The 16,766-nt window shown below is 36.4% G+C and overlaps 1 protein-coding gene across 6 annotated transcripts in view; it reads left to right on the plus strand.

Moving 5' to 3' along the window:
- The window catches only part of mybl2a (v-myb avian myeloblastosis viral oncogene homolog-like 2a), a 28,559-nt gene extending 12,025 nt beyond the window's left edge, over nucleotides 1-16,534 (plus strand). For all 6 annotated transcript variants that reach the window (XM_051659784.1, XM_051659781.1, XM_051659785.1 and 3 more), the window contains 6 exons: nucleotides 2,250-2,355; nucleotides 2,571-2,642; nucleotides 3,151-3,243; nucleotides 5,900-6,120; nucleotides 6,518-6,665; nucleotides 13,720-16,534. In XM_051659784.1, the coding sequence (XP_051515744.1) occupies nucleotides 2,254-2,355; nucleotides 2,571-2,642; nucleotides 3,151-3,243; nucleotides 5,900-6,120; nucleotides 6,518-6,665; nucleotides 13,720-15,522 (2,439 nt within the window). In that variant the 5' untranslated portion in view covers nucleotides 2,250-2,253 and the 3' untranslated portion in view covers nucleotides 15,523-16,534. The remainder of the gene's footprint in view (nucleotides 1-2,249; nucleotides 2,356-2,570; nucleotides 2,643-3,150; nucleotides 3,244-5,899; nucleotides 6,121-6,517; nucleotides 6,666-13,719) is intronic.
- The last annotated feature ends 232 nt before the right edge of the window (nucleotides 16,535-16,766 follow it).

Raw genomic sequence — 16,766 nt, forward strand, 5'->3', positions numbered from 1 at the left:
ATACGTCAGTAACGTACATGTAAATTGATAATATTCTAGATTGTCAGATTCTGTTAATATTGCTAAAATCCTAAATTCACGACTAAATATTTTTAAACAGTGGGACAATAGTTAAATAGTTCAGTCCTACCTTTGCTGAAAGCTTTTCAGATGCTTTTAATTTGTTTGACAGGAAAAAAGCAACATTGTCCGTTTTTTGAGAGGATCTGACGTGAGTTATGTTTCCAGCCACACTAAATTCATGCCGAGAAAGCGGTGTTAATCTCGCCAGTGAAATTACTCAAATGCAAAAATGTTGGAGGTGTTGTTTGATTCCATTAACAAAGATGGGAACATGAGGATAATTTTAACAATCTTAATTAAAATATGTTGATGAAAATATGATGAGAAATAAACAGCACTGTAAGATATTACCAATGCACTGACAATGCAACTTAAATCTGCAATGAAGAGAATGCACAACGGAACTTGAGTTCTAGAGAGAGCGCATATACGGGTGCAAGCCCTTTATTTCACGTTGTTTGTTATCACGAATAAACTCTCCTGTGCGTGAGTTTTATAAAGGAATTGCAGTTGAATACAAAACACTTTGCTGAGTCGTTAGGTGTGCATTTGGCTTGAATTGCACCCTAAATGTGTATCTTGTGAATACGCTGTTGCCGCCATAATGCATTATGTAGTGCAAAATCAAGAAGTCTCTAAAAAGCTGAAAATTAATGTGTCCCAAGGGGGAAGAATTCACAACACAGTTACTAAGGATCTAATATAACTATACTCATTAAATGACGTTATTTCAGGTATTTGAACTGTTGCCCTCTGACCGGCGCTACAGAGCACTGAGCACCAGAACAGTCAGGCACAGGAACAGTTTCCCTCAGGCCATCCACCTCATGAACAGTTAAAACTGCCCCCAAATACTTTCCTTTTATCAATACAAACATGTGCAATATTCAATCCATCTGTTCCTACTTATATCCATATTTCATTTATATTCTTTAACATATCCTACCTCTTCTTCAATACATCACCTGCACATAACTGTATATCTGTATATAAAATATTCAGACAACATTATTGCTCTATTGTTATATCTTTTTATTTTTATGTCACTATATGTATATATGTTTAAATGTATATGTTTGTATGTATGTATATATGGTTGCATTCTCTTGCACTGGAAGCTTCTGTCACCATGACATATTCCTTGTGTAAGCATACTTGTCAATAAAGCTCATTCTGATTCTGATTTATTTCAAGTTTTCGCTAGGTCTTTTATATAAGTTTATATACAGTATTTATGTCACGTGCATAACTGCCAGTGGCACTCTACCACCACGGTGGGGCGGATGCCATGGTGATGCTAGCAAACCTTTTTTCAATTTCTAAATGTTTACTTGAATAATTCATACTACTGTTAGAAACTTAGCACTGTTTTCTTCATTTGTTTCTTTGTTCTTATTTTATTACTGCAAGTTTCCTTGTCTTGACTCTTGAATCATTACTTAAGAGTTTGAAACAATGGTTACCTATTTAAAAAATTAGTTAATATTTGAAATTTGAACAAATTTGACTGGTATTGCTACCGACTACACAAATTTTAGTATTGTGACAACACTGCATACAATGCATGGTAGATCTTACTAAAATGGCATTGTGAAAAAGTAGATCTCATGCCATATAAGTGTGAGCACCCCTAACTTGGGTAGTAAGACGTATACAGTATTTACACTTCCACTCACTTCATGGGTCTTGATTGATCGGATTGCTGTCTGGTTGGGTATACATATTCCATTTATATTTGGCCAAATAAATGTGTCTCTGTAAAATGTATATTTACATTTATGCATTTGGTAGATGCTTTAATCCAAAGCGACTTACAGTGCCCTTATTACAGGGACAGTCCCCCTGGAGCAACCTGGAGTTAAGTGCCTTGCTCAAGGACACGATGGTGGTGGCTGTGGGGATTGAACCAACAACCTTCTACTTACCAGTTCAGTGCTTTAGTCCACTATGCCACCACCACTCCATATATAAATCTGATCAACTATTTGCATGCTTCAGTTATGCTTCAATGATTGTGGTACAAAAGGCCATGGTCACTCGTGAAAGCTTTCATATACTGATGTAGTTCAGTTTGGGAGGAGTAAAATTTAAAATTGAGGCCTGAACTACCAGATTTAACAACAGAGTAATGTGTTGCTTAACTTTTTTCTTGGCTTTGCTTATTGCACTCGCTTTATCATTTCTAGTGTAATGGAAGGCGGTGCGAGCATTGAGTCAAAGTCTGAGGGAAATCCTGATTCTGAAATTGATGAAGATATTGAGCAACTGAAGACCAAATGGACTTTACAAGAGGTGAGTGAAAGCATCAAGATGCCATAAAATCATTACCATTAAATGAAGGCTATAAATGATGAGTGATCTAATTAACTACATGAATCAAACACACGTATTGCAGGACAGTATTGAAGTGAATTTAAAATTCTTCTGAAATCTAGTTTGTATATTTACATGCACAGTTTTACAGGATAACCTTGTTTGGTGTCTGCATTTTTCTGTGTAACCTTTAGGATGAAAGTCTTGCATCACTCGTGGGGAAATTTGGAAGAGATGACTGGGAGTCGGTTGCGAGCTTTCTACCTGTGAGTGATTTGTGAAATACAGTCTAATTTTATTGTCATGAGTGAATGCTGAAATGTTCAGTGTATGCAATAATTAGGGATTCAGATTCTCAAATTCAGACTCTTTTAACCAATCACCAACCATTATTAATCAGTTATTAACCATTTACTGACAAGTCTTAAATCAAACATGGCCCAACAGACACTTCTGTAGCAACAAAATACTTGTAACGGTGTTGTGTAATTACAATTACATACAATTACAACCTACATACTGTACCTTACCATAAACCCACCAAGTTAGCTGTCATTAGTTGTTTATTGTAAAGCAAAAATCTTTTTTAACTTGTAGCATTTGTCAAAAAAAATAGTTAATGTCTGTTAATCAGTTAACCGTCCACATCCCTAGCCATAATAAATTACTTTAAGTCTTTCAAAAGACTTTAAGTTTTGTTCAGAATTTTAGGTGAAAATTACATTGAAGATATTTTTAAGAGTTCTGTCTGGGATAAATTTTGTGTATTTGCAGGGGCGCTCTGCACAAGACTGTAAATACCGCTTCACAGTTGTCATAGACCCAGAGCTCATTAAGGGAACCTGGACCAAAGAAGAAGATCATAAAGTGAGCATTGTTTACTGCATTTATTAGACTTTTCCACAATGTTGTGTGGATCCCGACCGATATGGGATTTTTGAGACCGATACCGATTTTAGAAAGGGAAAATTCACCGATTTGGAATGATAAACAGACTTTTCTATGTGGATTGTTCACAGATTTTGCACCGATATGACTATGCAAAGGTACTCAGAAGGCTGCTTTCTTAAACAAATATTTTTATCAAAGAATATTTGATATTATTATTATACATTGTCAACAAATTCTAGAAATGAACACTGAGAAAATAAAGAATAAATAAAAATACAATAAATAGCTTAATAAACATCAGTACTGTATGTTTAGTATCAGTCAATTGCTGACCATTTAAATAAAGAATAAATACAAATAAAATAGTTAAACATCAGTACTGTATGTTTAGTATCATTCAAATGCTGACCATTAAAATAAAGAATAAATAAACAATAAAACAAATAGTTAAAAATCAGTACTGTATGTTTAGTATCAGTCAAATGCTGACCATTAAAATAAAGAATAAATAAAATAAATAGCTAAATAAAAATCAGTACTGTATGTTTAGTATCAGTCAAATGCTGACCATTAAAATAAAGAATAAATAATAAACAAAAATAGTTAAATAAACATCAGTACTGTTTAGTATCAGTCAAATGCTGACCATTAAAATAAAGAATAAATAAAAATAAAATAAATAGCTAAATAAATATCAGTACTACTGTTTAGTATCAGTCAAATGCTGACCATTAAAATAAAGAATAAATAAAAATAAGATAAATAGATAAATAAACATCAGTATACCTGTTTAGTATCAGTCAAATGCTGACCATTAAAATAAAGAATAAATGAAATTAATAGCTAAATAAACATCAGCACTGTATGTTTAGTATCAGTGAAATGCTGACCATTTAAATAAAGAATACATAAAAATAAAATAAATAGCTAAATAAACATCAGTATTACTGTTTAGTATCAGTCAAATGCTGACCATTAAAATAAAGAATAAATAAAATATATAGCTAAATAAACATCAGTACTGTTTAGTGTCAGTCAAATGCTGACCGTTAAATTTAAGAATAAATAAAAAATAAATAAATAGCTAAATAAACATCAGTATTACTGTTTAGTATCAGTCAAATGCTGACCATTTAAATAAAGAATAAATACAAATAAAATAAATAGCTAAATAAATATCAGTACTACTGTTTAGTATCGGTCAAATGCTGACCATTAAAATAAAGAATAAATAAAAATAAAATAAATAGTTAAATAAACATCAGTATTACTGTTTAGTATCGGTCAAATGCTGACCATTTAAATAAAGAATAAATAAAAATAAAATAAATAGTTAAATAAACATCAGTACTGTTTAGTATCAGTCAAATGCTGACCATTAAAATAAAGAATAAATAAAATAAATAGCTAAATAAACATCAGTACTGTTTAGTATCAGTCAAATGCTGACCATTTAAATAAAGAATACATAAAAATAAAATAAATAGCTAAATAAACATCAGTATTACTGTTTAGTATCAGTCAAATGCTGACCATTAAAATAAAGAATATATAAAATAAAATAAATAGTTAAATAAACATCAGTACTGTTTAGTATTAGTCAAATGCTGATCATTTAAATAAAGAATAAATAAAAATAAAATAAATAGTTAAATAAACATCAGTACTGTTTAGTATCAGTCAAATGCTGACTGTATTAATACTGCCAGTCAATTATTGGAGGTTGTAAAACAAGAAGCATTTAGTTTGGTGAATACATGTTTACACATTAGCTTCCACTCAGCTGACATCAATGAAAGTTGCCACGTGATTAGCTAGTTAGCTATAAGCTCGTTGTCATGGAGAGTAAAAGACGGATGTTGTTTAGTTTACTTTCCAGCATTGTGTCTCACCAACTAGGTAACAACATAGCGTGAAATCAACACTCAACAGACACAATCCACCACCGCACCGTTGTCTGCTGAGCTGCAAAAAGATGCTCTGATGTTTACCTTTCAATCTGCTACATTACTGACTGCACTGACAAACTATCGCTGGCTAACAGCAAACAGACATGAGTGACATGGATGTCAGGGACAGGGTTAACATTTATATTAGTTATATTGAAAAGGGAAAATGATGGGGTCATTGTTTATTACGTTTCCTGTATGTATTTCACAAACTAGTTAACAACTTAACGAGACACAGCTGAACTCCGCCCTGTCTGCAGAGCCACCGTCAGCTCAGCTCTGTAAACAGTGGAGTAGGAGCACGCTCTGCAGGACAAACTACGCTATGACACCAATTCTAAAACATTGTTTTCTGCATTATATGTTCTGAAAAAGTTTTCATATCGGCGCATATCTGTAAAATATACACTGATACCGATATATCGGTGAAAGGCTAATATTGGTTGATAATATCAGCCGACCGATATATCGGTCGGGCACTAATGTTGTGCAAAGACATGGAGTCCACACAAGCTTATCAAGTGCACTGTTCTAGGATATCCTTGCTTTTTTCCAAGTGTCTTGGAAGCATCAATTTGAATGTTAAAAAAGATAAGCAAATAAGTCAGTGTTACTTTGCATAGTATGCCGTATCAACACATCTTGCTATGGCTTCTCTAACCGTGTTGTCTCTTCTGCTGTAGCTCATTAAGTTGGTGTCATTGTATGGTGATAAGAATTGGAGCACAGTTGCAAAGCACTTAAAAGGTAGAAGAGGTAAACAGTGTCGAGAGCGATGGCATAATCATCTGGACCCCTCTGTGATTAAGACACCGTGGACAAAAGAGGAAGACCTGATAATCATTAAATGCCATTGTGTGCTGGGAACACGATGGGCACAAATGGCAAAATTTCTCCATGGAAGGTATCATAATATCTTTAAGCAATCTTTTTTACTTATTTACTAAATAAATTAAAGGTTTAGTTCACTTAAAATAGATTTCTGTCATCATTTTCCCACTGACATGTTGTTTCCAAACCCGTAGGACTGTTTTTTTTGTGGAACACAAAAAGAGAAGTAAGGTGCTGACAGCCTTAGTCACCATTCTCTTTCAGTGTATGGAAAAAAAGATGCAATGAAAGTAATTTGTGACTGAGACTAACATACTGCCTAACATCTATCGTGTTTCACAGAAGAATGAATGTCAAACATGTTTGGAAGAACATGAGGCTTAAGAAATGTTGGCAGAATTTTAATTTCTGGCTGAATTATTCCTTTAAGGCACTGAAACCTTTGGTTATCGTTTGATAATGTTTGGTAGGACGGATAATTCCATAAAAAACCATTGGTACGCAACCCTAAAGCGTAAAATGGACAAGGGCATTTACAAGATGGAAGATATTGATTTGAGTGATCTTGGACTCTACCAACCAATAAAAGAAACATCGACCTCCAAAAGTCATGATAAGGTATTGTATATCTTGATTATTTACCTTTTCCCTAAGACTGAGTAAATATTTGTTATACTCAGCGTTAGATCATGTTGCATTGTTTTATGATGTTACTTTTGTGTCAAGAGCGCTGTGTCAGAAACAACAATACCTAAAAGTAAAATTAGAACATAGTCCTACAAAAAGGACAGCAAAGTTTAAAAGGGTCATGACACGAGAAATCACATTTTCCTTGATCTTTTGACATACAAGATGTCATTGCACTATAAAAATGTTGGGCCTCATGTGTTCAGATAAAAGACAAAGGCAGGCCTAACAGTCATAAAAACATAACTCACCTTCTAAGTCGTAAATTTTACTGATAAAAATCGCGCCAAAATCAAACAAAGGGAGTCCAAAACAGACTACAGATCCATGAAGCCTTGCCCTCTAAAGGATCGAGCTCTCAACTCCTATTGGATGAGGCACACCACAGAACGTCCCTCAAACATGACATCATCAGGACTTCAAATAATTCTGAAATGCTTCCAGAGTTGCTTCCAGCGACTTAGTTCACCGAATACGGACGTAGCTTTTTGCTGCTCTCCGGTGCAGCCTCGTGGCATAAGGAAGTAATGTCTGACTTGAAACTGTAGCCATACAATCTCCATCTCGCTGGACGAGTTGAGATTACTCGGTGTTCAACCGAACACTCTAACGGATCCGAAGGAGACCGCCGAGCAATTCGCATCTTCATCCGTTGCCCTACAGAAGTGAAGAAATTAAAGATTTCTCTTCCACCTTCAATCAAGTCGACATTTCTGAGTTCTCCGCCAGCCCGCCGAGAATCAACAGCCGTACCGCCCGCCGACAGCGCGAGGAAACGGCCTCCCGTCATCACACGAGCCTCAAGGAACCGGGTCAAAGTTAAAGGACGGAGGAAAACACATTCTACCTGTGTCCTCATGCGATTCCAGTAAGAGGTTACGTCTGGGCAGAGATAGAATATTATAGCGTGTTATTCTTGTGTTTCAAGGTTTTTGCTTGTACAGTTTATGGACCGCCATGTCCGCTCATTATTAATACTCAGGGTATTAATTATCACAAATTTGTTTTGCTGTATTGTGGTCCAACCAAATTGGATTGTTGTGCATTTTCGCCATTGCGGGTGAGACAGAAACTGAGTTCATCCATTAGAGTCAAATAACGCAGGACTTTTACGAGCCCCGCTCGTAAAACCGCGTCTCTGAGTGATGAACACGGCTGCTTTATCTCCAGCTATCGCGAAATCAGCTTTCGGGCTGTCACTTAATAATCTCTCTCTCTCTCTCTCTCTCTCTCTCTCTCTCTCTCTCTCTCTCTCTCTCACTAACCACACTGACACACACACACACACACACCTTATGTGTTATAGGATTATTTTGATTTCCATATCTAATCATATCACTGTTTAGTTTGTAGTTGTAAGTTGGAAGTTTATTGACTGCATTGTATTAATTATTAATTGATATTACTGCATAAATAAACTTTGTTTATATTACAAAGAGAAGTGTTTTGGTTTGTTTTGCATATGCCTGTGTCATGCTGACGGGATGTCAGTGCTCGGATTCAAACCTTCATTCATTTGTTTTTTTCCCCGAAAATCGATATTCTTCGGATGTCGATTTTCCTAAGAAAACAATCTAATATTGAGACTGTTATACTATCTGGTTATTAGTCCCTGATTCCAGGGTGGTGCCCCGTCAATGTTAATCCTTATTAATATTCTATTGATTTTTGATAACTGATAATTATCTTTGATTGAATTTGAATGATCAATAAGCTAGTGTTAATTTTAATGTTTCATCGATGTTAACAATTAACGATTATCTTTGATAAGTGTTGATTTTAAAGGATTAAAAAAAGCTAACATTGATTCTCATCAATGTTCTATTGATTTTTATAATTAATAATTATCTTTGATAATTATTAATTATTGCTAATAACCAAACTTGCTCCTAAACGTAGCACACTACATTTACTGGAGTCCTATATGAGGTTTTAATGAGTTAGATCCAATTAATTAATTTAAATATTGATTAATAACTACAGAAATAATTATTAATTATTTCTGATAGTAACACTGATCTAAACAACCAGTAAAGCCCTACAAAAACATGCTGTAAGTTTCAGAACTGAAAACTTCCTCCTCAATAGAAAATGAGCATTTATTTAAACCAGGCTCCAGAAATGGGCCATTTGGAATTTGTGGAACTTGTGAAGTCACAAGGACCAAATGCATCTGCATAATGACTATTTTTTGTCATTGCACCTTTGGCCCTGCCCACTGGTGCTCAGTTACACAGTCAATCACGCAGGTGAAGAGGAGAGACATGGGCCTGTCATGGGAGATTTATCTACAGCAAAGGGGACTTACACAGAACATCTTCATGTGCCTATATGGATTTAAATATTTCTCTACACATCTTCCTCAATGCATGATAGATGGATTCAAGAAATTTTCTTCTGCATAAAGCTAGAAAAATTAAGATTTATGCTCTGCGGCTCTCTTAAATCTGGGATCCCTTTCTGAACTTTATCAAAAGTGTAATATGCTCCCCTGATCCTGACAGCTCTGGATAATGATTGATGCATATTAGACATTCACTCATCCTACATTTTTTCTGACCATCTGCAGATGTGAAATTTTTGGATTCGATTCACACATAATGACTTAAGACAGGAACAATACCGATTGTTTCTTATTTCCATGTATATCTACTTGTGTTAAACATCTGCTCAAATTAAATGTGACATTTACACACACAACCTTCTTCAGTCTGGCCTATTCGTTAACACCTGTGCTGCTATTAGCAGTAAAATATGTAATAACTTAATATCAGCACAGCTGTTAACGACTTAACAATAGCACAGCAATAACGATTATATAATTTTGTGAAGAAAACACCACGTTTTTGGTATGCAAAGGCACAGTCTGTGTCACTGTCGGGCACTGACACAGCAATAGTATTATTAATATTATTAATATTTGGCGAAGAATAACACTTGAGATCTGTAAAGTTGTTGATTAAAACATGATATAAAGGCAAAGATGCTGCAGTATATTATTTTAGAGAACTAATTTAAGATTAAATGCAAAAGCAAAAAATGCAGCAATATGGAATACATTATAAAGACAATCCACGTAAGAGTTGTTTTAAAGGGGATGCAAGGCAGTGATGCAGCAATATCAGTTTCATGTTAACCCATTTAAGAAAAACATGTTTCAGTTTTTAAGGCATTTGATGCATATGAAATACACATCCTCAATGCTTGTTCAGGTTGTCTTTCTCAAGTTCCTTCAGCATTTAAAGGGATAGTTCACCCAAAAATGAAAATTCTGTAATCATTTACTCACCCTCATGATATCCCAGGTGTGTATGACTTTCTTCTGCAGAACACATTTGAAGAAAAATATCTCAGCTCAGTAGGTCATTTAAATGAGAGTGAATGGTGATCGGACATTTGAAGCTCCAGAAATCACAGACAATCAGCATAAACGTCATCGATACGACTCCAGCGGTTAAATTAATGTCTTCTTGATCACTACGATCACTTTTGGTGCAAATAAGATCAATATTTAAGTATTTTTTAATTATAAATCATCGCTTCCGGTACGAGAGCGCTGAGTTCATGCGGTCTCTTGTTTGACATATTCGCATTGGCATGTTACGGACATAATCTCACGTTCTCCTCTCGGTTGAGACATCTGGGATGAGCACACAAATGCACCATTGTGAGTAAACAAACAGATAAATACAGATCTCAACCAAAACCAATGAAGCTTTTGTACAGCGTTCCTCTTCACTTGTAAACAGCGCTGCTCTTCTGGCCGTGTCTCACGTGCCTCAGTTCTCGCGTGTTTCAAATGCCAATGCGATTACATCACACGCTTACTGCTGCTGAACGGAAGCAATGGATTATAGTTAAAAAGTACTTAAATATTGAAATTTTCACTCCAATAGAGATCGTATCACTTTAGAATACATTCATTTAAACGCTAGAGCCATATGGATGACGTTTATGCTGACTGTCTGTGATTTTTAGAGCATCAAAAGAGAAATCTCTATTCACTAGTTTAAGGACCTACTGAGCTGAGATATTTTTCTATTTTCTTTAAACGTGTTCTTGTGAAGTAATAAAGTCATACACACCTGGGATATCATAAGGGTGAGTAAATGATGAGAGAATTTTCATTTTTGGGTGAACTAACTCTTTAATGTCATGGTAAAAACTAGTGGTCGACCGATATATCACAGAGGCCGATATTCTGACTTTTTTAATTATCAGGATCGGCCGATAAATTTTCCCCTTTGGCCAATTTGTTTCTTGAGGGCGCCAAGAATCGGCTGCTTGCATGTGAAGCGACTGAGACATGTAAACGAGCAGTCACCGTTTGTTTTGTTGTTACGTTCCATCGTGTTACTACAATAATAGACCAGTGTGCAACACATTCTCATTTAAACGGTCCGCATATCAGAGCCGTGACAGATGCGTTTGAGCTCATAATGTTAAAGTGCTTGCCTGTTTTATTCCTCTCTTTCCTCAACAGTTCCCTGTAACTTTTAAATGTCTTTTCTAATGATAAAAAAACAAATATCAGTAAAACTAATATCATATACCCTCTGCAAATATGCACATATCTCGTCTAAACATGTAATAACCCAACCTCACACAACTTCAGCATCCTGTGGAGTGCTCATTTATCTTCCTCCTAAAGCAAGTATTCTATCAGCCTCTCCTCAGCAGTTCCCTGTCACTTTTCTAATGATAAAAGGCAAATATAAATAAAACTTCTATTATATACCACCTGCAAATATGCAGATATCTCGTTTAAACAGATGTAATTCACGAACCTCACGAAAATCCAGTGTTTTCTTCCCATCAAGTGCTCATCTAATCAGCCAGAAAACATTAGGATCAAAAGTTCCTCTGATTCACAAATGATGACAACAATCCAAGCAGGCGATCCAGGCCGTTTAAACTGGCAGGAGATTGAGGCTCACGCTGGAGCAAAGTCTTTCTAGTAAGTCAGTCCACAGTCTGCCATGTTTGAAACGCTCTCAGGAGGCTATTTCCAGTCATGAAATTGCAGCTCCTATCTACTTGAATGGAGAAAGACCAAAATCTCCAAAACGGTTGGTCAAGATTACGATCAAAGAACATATTTCAAATCAGCAGTAAAATCTGACAACACGGGTATCATAACTGGTGCCTCTTATCTCAGATTACACACACACACACACACACACACACACACACACAAAGCTGTTTTCCCAGCTTTTATAGCTAATGCGCATGCATGTTCTCGAGTTGATTGACAGGCGATGTCTGTATCTAAAAGGTGATTGGCTCTTTTACCTGTAAGGCAGGACTTCCTATCTACATCCATTGACCGTTGGCTGCAGTTGGGCATTCTAATTTTTACCATTAATTTTAATAGAAGTGGCCCGTCTCTGCTAAATAGTCGCTGGTGCAACTTCAAGGTAAAAGCGCTTCACGTGTGCTATGTGTAAATGTCTTATTCACTATGTACTCTATGTACAATTGATTTGATTCTGTATTTTTTGAGAAAATAAGATTGCTAATGTGGACATGCCATACATGGTTGCTGGACTACTGTGTGTACTGTTATTTCCTTCTTCCTAATATATTTACAATTTCTTCATGTGCAAATAAATTACTAAAATTTGATGACTAAATAGAAATCAGAAGAAACTGCTATCTAACATTTAAAATATAATATTTTTTTAGATTCTTTTTGACAAAGTTAAAGTTTTGTGTGAAATTTAGTAAATATAGTGCTAAATAAGAGTTTTTTTTTTTTTTTTAGTTTTTTTTTAGCAATTTTATGTTTATTTTATTTACTATATTAAATAGTGTTATCTGTCGGCCACCCTGCTCTCTGGATATTGGCATCGGCCACTAAAAAACCCATATCAGTCGACCACTAGTCAAATCAGCTTTCTGTGCTTAAGTGTCACCTGTTGCACTGGTTTTGATAACTGCAATGGCTCCTGACACATGATCCAAGGCTCATTTTATTGGTCAGAGCATTTCATCACCGGGCAAAGAAAAAATTGGCACACCCACCATAAAAAAAAGCTTTGCTTTGTCCCACAACAGCTCAATGGGGTTAAGATCCATAACACTCTTTTCCAATTATCTGTTGTCCAATGTCTGTTTCTTTGCCCACTCTAACCTTTTCTTTTTGTTCTTCTGTTTCAAAAGTGGCTTTTTCTTTGCAATTCTTCCCATAAGGCCTGCACCCCTGAGTCTTCTCTTTACTATTGTACATGAAACTGGTGTTGAGCAGGTAGAATTCAATGAATCTGTCAGCTGAGGACATGTGAGGCGTCTATTTCTCAAACTAGAGTCTCTGATGTATTTATCCTCTTGTCTAGTTGTACATCTGGCCTTCCACATCTCTTTCTGTCCTTGTTAGAGCCAGTTGTCCTTTGTCTTTGAAGACTGTAGTGTACACCTTTGTATGAAATCTTCAGTTTTTTGGCAATTTCAAGCATTGTATAGCCTTCATTCCTCAAAACAATGATTGACTGATGAGTTTCTAGAGAAAGTTTTTTTTTTTTTTTTTTTTTTGCCATTTTTGACCTAATATTGACCTTAAGACATGCCAGTCTATTGCATACTGTGGCAAAAACAAACACAAAGACAGTGTTAAGCTTCATTTAACGAACCAAATAGCTTTCAGCTGTGTTTGATATAATGGCAAGTGATTTTCTAGAACCAAGTTAGCAATTTATCATGATTACTCAAGGATAAGGTGTTGGAGTGATGGCTGCTGGAAATGGGGCCTGTCTAGATTTGATCAAAAATGACTTTTTTCAAATAGTGATGGAGCTGTTTTTTTTTACATCAGTAATGTCCTGACTATACTTTGTGATCAGCTGAATGCCACTTTGGTGAATTAAAGTACCAATTTCCTTCTAAAACAGCAAAATCTGTACATTATTCTAAACTTTTGGCCACCAGTGTATATAAAATATGTAAATTTATACCAACACTTATTTTAATGTTTGAATTTATTCCACAGTCAATGAGAAGTGCAGAGCAGTTGGCCAAGGTAAAACGAGCGAGAAGGAAGACCTCCGTAAAAGACCTGAGTGCCAACAGTCCACCCTTCTACACTTGTTCAGATTCACCCTCCAGCTCCAGAAGAAGTCCTCCCATTGTGCAGTCGCAACATAAAATATTTGTTGATGGGATATTGCAAATGATTGCTGAGGACATGCTACCCCTCAACATTACTGAAGGTTCTGGCTTTCGAAAGTTCTTGAATTTAATAGGTCATCAGTACCCACAGGTGTCACAGCGCATGGTGAGTTTACAACTATATAATGCTGTGGAGAAGACCATCAAGCCACAGCTGATCCAGCAGCTCAGGAATTGTGTATCTATGAGTGGAGGCCACAATGTTGTTCACATCACTGCAGATATTTGGGCCAGTGAATTTACTGAACCACTTCTTGCAGTTCAGATGCATTTTCTTGATGATGACTGGAACATTTACAGGCCTACTGTGGCCTTTCGCCATTTGCAGTGTAAACAATTTGCATCAAAAATCGGAGGAGAACTCGAGTCGGTAATTCTAAGCTATGGGCTCTTCCCCCATAACATTGGTTATAGTATCGTCCACGAGGCCAAGAACAGCATTGCATCACATGATCTTTTCTGTGACTACAAGACTATGTATTCTGCGCAGAAGAGCGATCCGGACGAAGATGAATTATTAGATTTTCTTGACGATCAGGTCGCCATAGATGATTTCTCTATAGCTGAAATTTCATCCAGCAAACATCTGGACTGTGTCACCACCCTACTGCATTGTGTGATGAAGGAGGCCCTGAAGAAGTCCAGGGTTGTTGAACGTATATTCTTTGAGGTGCAAAGTATGGTGTCATTTTTTCGCCGCAGCGCCTACTGGAAGGAGGTTCTTGCAAAGAAATGCAAATTCTCACTTACTAGTCCTTACAGTGCAAGCAGCTATACCTGGAACTCTACAATTATCATCTTCCATGAAATGATGCAAGAGTCTGTATGGGGCTCAGTGATGACCGTGCTGAATCAAGCCCGCACCGAAGCAAAAGGTGGCTCCATTTGTCCACCGGTGGTCCAAGTTACACGTGAGCAAGTAGTGGACTTTGTAGGCTTACTGGAGCCCTTTGAAGAGGCAGTCCAGGTACTTCAGGAAGATGGTATCACCTTGTCCCTCATCATTCCTTCGATCCTTGGACTTGATAAAACTCTTTGGACCAAGACCAAGACGACGAAATTCAGCTTTTTCTGCACAGCCCTTCGTTTTGGTCTCCGTGCTTATTTCCAACCTCTGGTTTTGCAAAGAGATTTCTTACTAGCCACAGTTCTGGACCCACGAATCAAGCTTCAACCATTTGACAATGGAAAAGAAAACTTCAAGAGCACCACACTGTTTACACCTTCCAAACTGCGTGCACATTCAGTTGTGGAGTCTGCATTAAGTGAAGCTGAAAGATGTACTTCAGTAGAGATGTCTTGTGCAAACCCAGATGATAACATGCAGTCCACTGACATGGCAATGAAAGTGTCTGAGCTGGATCTCTATTTATCAGAGCCCCTGTGTGATGGCGATGTTTCCATTCACACCTTTTGGAAAGAAGCTACCCGCTTCCCCCGGCTGCAAAGCATTTGCCGCAAACTGTTGGCAGTCCCTGCGTCTTCGGGTGGATTTAAACGGCTTTTTCCTTTAGCATCCTGTATTGTACGGGCCCGAAGAAGCAGACTGCCTCAACACACCACAGAACGACTTCTGCTGTACAGAGAGTATCTAAAGAAACATGACATAAACACAATGGATTAATAATGGAGCCCTAGTCTTTAAAGAACTATTGGAAAAATGCACAGTTTTAATGCATTTTTTTTTTAATTTTATTTAATGGTGATAAACTTTTTTTTTTTTTTTTTTTTTACTTTCATAAGCCTGTCAATTTCAATAAAGTAGAACTTAAAATCATGCGCTTGTGCATTGGTTAACTTTCTTTTTAAGACTTCTTTTTAAGACATTAATCCAGTATGTTGATATATTGAACTGCATGAGTTGAATGCGCTGACACCGGCAAAATGAACTACTTTAAAATGGAGTAAATACCTCGTTTAAACACATCCTATTTATTTTATTCTGCATGAAAGAGAATCTGCTAATATGATCTGCCTCATCAGATGTACTGTGCTAGAACTTGCCATTTGTATCTGGAAGTAATTGCTCAAAGAGTTCTCACTACACCAAAAAAATAAATAAATAAATAAAAATTTAATTGCAGAAATTAAAAAAGATTTGCAGGGCTGGCGGTGCAGGCATACAGTTGCCTCTGCTGCAAACGTAATTAAACCGACAATTTTTGTAAGCAGTATGTGGGTAATTTTTTTTTTTTTTAGGGAGAAGGTGCCATTTGTGTGATGTGTCCCCATGACTTACTACTGATGATATTATCAATAACAGTGGTGAAACAAGTCACCCCTAGGCCATCCAGGGACATCCAACACAAGTAATACAGTAGTATGCTATTAGTAGTAGACAAAAATGTTTCCGTCTCTAGACAAGGCTATATATTATCTTGGGCAAGTCACATAAAGCTGGGGTTACACTAGCAGACTCAACTCGATTTTGGCCAAGGGTGTCACATGCAGACTGTTTTGCTGAGATCTCACTCTCTTCAGTGGGAGGTATGACATACTTGCCAGTTAAGAATGGTGGAGGGGTGACAAACATACCAACTCACCGCAACACTTTCTCTCTGATTGCCTGTCATGTGGAGCTCGCCGAAATTACAACGGGAGTACCGCCTGAGTACAAACAATTGTAAAAGAGTGATTTAGGAAGTGAATAAATTTACCTTTTAAATTGTGTGTGTGATTGTGTATTTATTCCTTCAAGACTTGCCCTAGAGCATGTATCTCCCTATGCACCTTTCAATGAGTAAAGATATTACGTTAAATAAAAACAGACTTTTTTGTCTCCAGTTTCTAATAGTCATTTTAGTGTAGGAAAAAAAAACGCTTGGTGACAAAATGACTATGGATTACAATCAGCGTTTGTGATGATAT

Source organism: Myxocyprinus asiaticus, chromosome 28 (assembly GCF_019703515.2).
Source record: "Myxocyprinus asiaticus isolate MX2 ecotype Aquarium Trade chromosome 28, UBuf_Myxa_2, whole genome shotgun sequence".
Taxonomy (NCBI): Eukaryota; Metazoa; Chordata; class Actinopteri; order Cypriniformes; family Catostomidae; genus Myxocyprinus; species Myxocyprinus asiaticus.